At 38.5% G+C, this 6,880-nt stretch overlaps 1 protein-coding gene across 2 annotated transcripts; it reads right to left on the bottom strand.

The window, feature by feature from the left end:
- Window positions 1–94: 94 nt before the first annotated feature.
- On the bottom strand, window positions 95–6,763 carry LOC144042914 (cysteine protease atg4da-like). 2 transcript variants are annotated; one of them, XM_077556002.1, is made up of 11 exons: window positions 6,619–6,763; window positions 5,702–5,951; window positions 5,540–5,623; window positions 5,269–5,442; window positions 4,635–4,935; window positions 4,489–4,553; window positions 4,037–4,185; window positions 2,776–2,854; window positions 2,608–2,684; window positions 1,508–1,627; window positions 95–1,428 (listed from the first exon to the last, which is right to left on the bottom strand). In XM_077556002.1, the coding sequence occupies exons 2-11, from the start codon at window positions 5,898–5,900 to the stop codon at window positions 1,255–1,257; spliced, it is 1,422 nt and encodes a 473-aa protein (XP_077412128.1). In that variant the 5' UTR covers window positions 5,901–5,951; window positions 6,619–6,763; the 3' UTR covers window positions 95–1,254. The 2 variants fall into 2 exon arrangements, with proteins under 2 accessions (XP_077412128.1, XP_077412129.1); XM_077556003.1 differs by having other exon boundaries at window positions 1,281–1,428; window positions 1,508–1,574.
- Between the last annotated feature and the right edge of the window lie 117 nt (window positions 6,764–6,880).

Raw genomic sequence — 6,880 nt, 5'->3', positions numbered from 1 at the left:
GGGGATGGGAGCGCGTCCAAGTGCTTCCGCGAATAAACCCACGAAGCTTTTTTACCTCGAACTTTTTCGCAGGAACCAAAGAAGCAAAACAATATATGCTAAGAGACGAATATTTTCATCAACTTTATTCCGAATCCTCCTTGAGAAAAATTGTACAGTACAGTTCAACAAAGACCCAAAAATATGAGCTTATATTTGTTTTTCCTGAGGCCAGTTACAAAATTTAAGGACGCGTAATCAGCTACATCCATGACAGCATTAGGTTATTTTAGTGTCACGTGTTGTCCATAAGACTTTTTCCTCCTCCATTTAAAGAAAGTCACACGCTGTTAAACAGCGAAAGGCTATATTTGTTGCAGTAACGCTTCCAGATCTATTGTTCATTCTTGCTAGTACAGTACTCATTTTATGTTTTTGAATAAAGCATTAGAAAAATAATACATTGCCCAAGAGCAATATGAAGTTTAACCTTGTGAAAGAATACATATAACCATAAAACTATGTATCATGCCATTGGTCAGTTTCAGATCCATCCATCCATCCATTTTTGTATAGCAAAGGGGAGCTCCTGACTTTGACCTCATACTCTTATTCACAACTATAACTCGCATATTGTATATTGGCATTTTAGAGTCTTTAATTAACCGTACATGCATGTTTTGGATGTATGAGAAGCTAAATTTAAAAAAATATATCATAAATGTGAGGCAGATGTGTTGACCACAAATTTTTCGCGATGGTCTCAGTTTAAAGGGGAAGTCAACCTCCCAATTGTTTTTCAAAATAATATGTTCTATGCAGTCCCACTAGTCTAAATATGGCATATGCGTTTGTGGAATATAAGTTAAGCAGCCAAATCCAACCATTTTTATCCATCTCACGGGGCGGCCATTTTGCCACTTGCTGTCGACTTACGATGACATCACAGTTGCTCAGGTCTCAGGTAACAACCAATCACAGTGCAGCTTCAGAAAACAGGTGAGCTCTGACTAGTTGTTGCCTGAGCAAAAGTGATGTCATCTTCAGTCGAGAGCAAGAGGCAAAATGGCCGCCCCCTTAGATGGATAAAAAACGCTGTATTTTGCTTCATTACTCATATTCCAAAATTGTCATATTAATCAGAATGTCATGTTTAGACTAGTGAGGTCACATATAACATATTATTGTTAAGAAATGTTTAAGGTTGACTTCCACTTGAAGATATTGGGGTTTTAGTTTGAGCATATTTTTCCTCAAGCCATATCAGATGTTGGCTCACAAAAGAACAAACTCATCCATGCTGTCACTAGTGTCGACCCTCCTCAGCTTGCTCTTCCTCTGGATATACGTGATGTTGTTGCCGGAGGTCTGGCGTTCCTCCTCCTCCACTCGACTATGACCTTCAGCAAATATGAACATGGGGTACGTCTCTGCAGATGTGGAGACAGCCTGGAGGGCGAGGGAGGCAGCAATGACAAAACTGCCACAATTATCAAGTTGCATGTAAGAGTTCCACATATCCGCCTACCTCATCGACAACTCTGCAAAGCATTTCAAAGTCCTTTTGGCCTTTCGCGTAGAATCCGATAGTGCAGCTGGGATCCATGCGAGAGAAAGGCATTTTCCTTGGAGATTTACAGTGAAATGACTGCAACATGTAGAGGTGAAAATGCAAAACGTTGAAATTGTCCTTTTCGTATAAGACTGAGTCAAAGTCTTGGCTCTGGGTCACCACTAGCTGGGGTGCTTTTTGCACAGGGGTCATTTTGACATGATTCACATTATTCATCACATTATTTAAAAAGCAGTATTACGCAAAAAAATACAAAACCAATTCTCACAAAACTTTTTAGTGCAGTGGAACTGGATCTAATGTGAAGGTACGATAATTATTATTATTTTTTTTAATTTAATTTGTAACAATGGCATCAATAGAACCATCCACCACCAGAACCTTATTAGCTCCACCAACATCCTCCATTAAAACACGACACGACCTGCCTACTAATAAACAGAGGGATAAACAAACAGCATTCCATGACACATTTCCCATTTTGTTAACAGTTTGGCCTTGGTGGAGGTCTGTGCTCTGCTGAGTGTCAATGTAGTTATACTGTTTATGGCAGAGGTGTCAAACATATGGCTCGCTGGCCAGAATTGGCCCATCAGGGGACCCAATCTGGCCTATGAGGACAGACCACAAACAGCAGGTTTTCACTCAAATGAACTGTCGTTGCTAATTTTGTCCTCTGGAGGGCGCATTGCCAACCACATAAATGACATTCTGAAATTTGGCTGCTCTGCAGGATTTGTTGCAATAATTTTGCACTAATTTTCATGTAGAAATTTCACGTGACTCTGCACTAAGATAATAAATGGGAATATTAAATTTGTATTAAAAAAACAGTAAATATTTTTGACCTGTAGTTATTGATAGCTTATTAGGCCACGGACATACTGGTTCATCATCCCACTTGAGATCAAATTTGGGTAAACATGGCCCCTGAAATGAAATGAGTTTGGCACACCTGGTGTATGGTAACTAATTATAGCATTGCCAAAAAGCAAATCTATTGGTGGTGGCCTAAGACAAGCTTAAAGGAGAAGAGTGCCAACATTTCTGGTTACCTCTAGAGGAAAGTTGCTCTTTGTTATATCCACCGTGGTTTGACAGTAATGAGGGTCCAAGTACAACAGATGGTCATCTTCAACAAAGCAGAAATTTATAAGGTAAGTAAAAAATGTTCATACAGGCGATTTAAATAATTGCAAGACAATGCATGGAAGTGGACATACCTTGAAAACCAACAAAGTAGAGAGAGTGCTTTGGTTTGCCCCCGATGATACCAATGCAGTATTCTAACGTCAAGATTTTCTATTGCAAAAATGAGTGGAAAACGTTTTGTTAATTGTAGACACTGAAGTAATTACAGGCCTCAATACCCGCGATTAGGGCTGGGTTTTAAAAATCTATATATCGATATAGAATCGATATTCCTTTTCATAGCCTGATATCACTTCATAAAACCATGAATATGCCCCTCAACATAAATTAATGTGCCTTCTCGCGTCACAGGGACATTTATTCTACAAAAAAGCCCAGTGTTTTTGCCACTTTATTTACATAGTGCTGTGGTTGTAATCAATTTCAATTATTATTTATTGTTTTGATCAGGTCATGTTCAATAAAACGTATGATTAATGTAACTGCAATGGATTCAATTTTAAATGTAAATATTCTTATTTTTCAATTTCTAATTTTTTTTTAATTTTGTTATTTGTGTATTATTTGTATTAATTATTTTTAAATTATTTCATTTATTATATTTATATTTTATTGATTATTATTTTTTCATATTTTTTCCATTTCGAATTTTTCAATTAGAATTTTGTTCAATTCCGATTTCATTTATTATTTGTTTTGATCAGGCCATGTTCAATAAAAAAATACATGATTCATGTAACTGCATTGGATTCAATTTTAAATGTAAATATTAATATTTTTTTCATACTAATTCATCAAGTAAGAGCAAAAAGTTTCTACTAGTTACAGCATTGGTACTCCTGAGAATGTTTTCCATATAAAATTAAAATTGATACTGAACGATATCCTTAACTGAATCAAATAATCAATGTGAATTGTGAATCGAATTGAATCGGAGCCTTCTGAATTGAATCAAATCGATTTTGGAAATCTGAATCGATACCCAGCCCTACCCGCGACTAAATCTATATGTGAAATTAAAAGCTACAAAAGAATAATAATACACTTGAAATGCAACATTGCCTATTAATTTACTAATAGGCTTGTTTCATTGTAGAATAATCCAGTATAGTTACACTGACCATGTTTTTACTGAGACATAAAATAAAAAAAAACATACAGTGGACCTCTGTAGACTTTTTAGTGGAAAACACGTATTGGAGCTTTATCCCTGCTTATTGAAGAATTGTGTTTGGTTAGAAAAATACCGTTGATATACAATTTTTTCAATGCAATTGCGGGTCATCCCATTACAGCCCAACCCTCCCCCACCAATAACAGACATCATACTACCTTGACACAGGTGATATAGGCAGGATTGAGCTCTTGTCCTCCAAGTCGCACAGGCACCAGGAGGATGATGGCCTTCCAGGGCTGAATAGATGCAGCAGAGATTCCGGAAAGACGCCGCCCACACAAGTCTTTCACATCATCTATGTAGACTGGACAACACTGTGCATAAATGAACCATGTCTGTCCTGGTTAAAGTTCTACTGGTAAATCAGAAGTGGGTGACATTGACTAAATCAGAGGTCCCCAACCCTGGTCCTCAGGAACCGGTAGCCAGCCTGTTTCCCATGCCTCCCACAGCCAACACAGGTGATTCATATCATCAGCTAATCAACCATCTCTGGAGAAGGCTGATAATGATCTCCACCTGTGTTGGCTGTGGGAGGCATGGAAAACATGCTGGATACCGGTCCCTGAGGAATTGAATTAAATTAAATGATTCCCCAAGCACTAACTGGTGCAATCTTGTGCAACATAGATGACAAGATTGGGAAGGTCAGATGATGCTTCTGCAGCTTTCCTAAAACAAAATTATAAAGAATTTTCAGAGTGAGTCAGCAGTAATGTAGCAAGCTGATCTACAAATGGAATAATTACTGACCGCAGAATATGCGCCACAATTGAGGGTCCGTACCAGTCCCCTGCTTTCTTCCCTAAACTTCTGCCAAACTCTACCAGCTGATGTATCCCAAAAGGAGCTGAGGGATGATCCGCAAACCATGACACAACCTTCCTGTTTGTGGACTCCATGCGTCTGTCCAGGAGGGAACCCAAGCTCAGCTTTCGGACACTCTTTCTGAGCCCTTTGGAATTCTGTGTAGACACCGGTCTGGCTTCCGGGCGGACCTCTGGGAGATCCATATCGTCTTTGAATATGTGATGGCTCACAGAACATGTCAAGCCTGGAAAGGATAAAGAAAAGATGGTCAGCATTGTTTTTATGTTGGCTCCATGAGGCATGTGAGAAAAGGGTGTGGCAAATTTGAAAACCCAAACTGTATTTCACAACAATTTAGGATGGCCAGGAAGTCTCATAAAAACGGTTTAGTATTCTTTACATCCAGCATTGTGAATTGTCATACTGAGAATGGCTAGACCACTAATAATTTAACACATTTTGACACCTTATTAGAAATGCCGCCGATCCACTAGAACGTAAGCTTTCCAAAGTATACGACTACACATTTGCAATCCTTTGGATCTTTTATATGGTTTACATTGCGGTGCTGTGTCACCTTGTGGCATCAGGTGTAAAAGTAGTCCTCGCGCTAACAGCATCTGCCCTGTACGGAGAAGACATCCCCAGCCACTGTCAGTGGTCAGAGAACAACCTGTCAGCTGAGGGAAACCTCGTCTGTACGTCAACCACAGCAGAGCTGCAAAGGAGTGGTGGAAACACTCGTTCTCCCCTGACATTGAAATAATAAAACACAAATTAGATTATCTTGCAAAGCAATGAAGCATCGTGTTTAAGTTATCTGCTTGAAATTGCAAATGCAACTTCACCTCGATCCCTGAGCTGATATGACTTTCCAAACATCATCACAGGAGAGCTCTTGCTCAAATTTGATTTCTGCTTGAAGGACAAGCCTAATACACGAGAAACAAGACATCAAGAGACCAAATACACACTTGTAGTTGTAATGTAGTTTGGCAGCTTAAACAAACCATATTTGACACTATTCCACGCTGAGACCAACTTGGATTTGATTTTGCCTCTTTCCTCAGTGTCTTCTCTTCTCTCTTCTTCATGGCACAGATAAGCTGCTGAGGTAGTAGAAGGGAGGAAGTGCCAGTCGTCCATATATTCATCTGCAGCAGACTGGCTCTGAGAGTTAGTTGAGGAAGCACCGGGATTCATAACCATCTTATTTGAACAAGACTGGCCATGAGGGAACACTCCTTACAGACTGAGCAGCTATATGCAGATGAAGAACAAACATAACAAAGCACTGCTGACATATGAAAATAATACATCCTTAGTATTTATTTATTTTATTTATTTACGGCAACAACCGTTATTTAACGTGATTATGTGCCTTTAGACGAATTGGATAACTACTCGTGGCTATGGTAGTTAAGAGAGGGAGACCATGTGACTGCACCCTGTGACTCAAGGAATTTCAGATATTTACTTCCAGTAAAAGAGCTGCTGGTGGTTTATTAGTCTTCTGCCCACAGTATGAAAGGACACAGTTTATGCTACAAAAAGTAAAAGTCAATATCAGAAGAAGAAAAAAATCTTATTACATCATCTGTTAATAAACTAGTATTAACATATTCATACCGAAATAAAAAATAAATAATGATAAAAAAAATTCTAGTTCTAATTAATCTGTTTCATAACATTTCTATGTGACAAGCTGAAATGGTAATACTAAAGAGCCTATAGCTTAGTATAAAAAATACCTGACCTACGTGTTAACTATGATTAGCTATGAAATGCCAACTAATTATAGCTACTTGTTTCCAAACATTTTTTTTCAATCACCGGCGCTAAATATCGAACATTCCCTTCAAGTTAGTAACGCAAACTCGCCAATCAAGTGCACTACATCGCTAGAAAATGACGGTGTTGTTTTTACCTTCTTTCAGACATTATCTTTCTGTTAAATTAAAAGAGCCAAATCAGTCACTGAAGCTCAGGGAGATTGTATCGTTGATACAAGTAGTGTACAGTAGTTGTAGTTGTCCATCAGCTTCTACTTCCTTGTTTATGCAGGGAACGGTCCTAAGCTCTATTGTGATTGGCAGAGACTGAGCCAATGAGCTTCCTAAAACGTACTCTCCTCAACTTCCTGGTCTATTTACGACAGATGAAATTGGTTTCTCCAAAAGTAAACAAAC

The sequence above is a fragment of the Vanacampus margaritifer genome, chromosome 2 (genome assembly GCF_051991255.1).
Source record: "Vanacampus margaritifer isolate UIUO_Vmar chromosome 2, RoL_Vmar_1.0, whole genome shotgun sequence".
In the NCBI taxonomy this organism is placed as follows: Eukaryota; Metazoa; Chordata; class Actinopteri; order Syngnathiformes; family Syngnathidae; genus Vanacampus; species Vanacampus margaritifer.
Note: the sequence above shows the minus strand (reverse complement) of the source record. Positions and strands in the feature narration are given on the sequence as shown.

Excerpts from the sequence above, each read along its gene's own strand:
- LOC144042914 (XM_077556002.1), bottom strand. The coding sequence starts at position 5,900 with ATGGTTATGAATCCCGGTGCTTCCTCAACTAACTCTCAGAGCCAGTCT. Across the intron at positions 4,186-4,488 it reads TGTTGCACAAGATTGCACCA|TCTACATAGATGATGTGAAA; the intron begins GTTAGTGCTTGG and ends AGTGTTGTCCAG. Across the intron at positions 1,628-2,607 it reads AGAGCAACTTTCCTCTAGAG|TCATTTCACTGTAAATCTCC; the intron begins GTAACCAGAAAT and ends TACATGTTGCAG.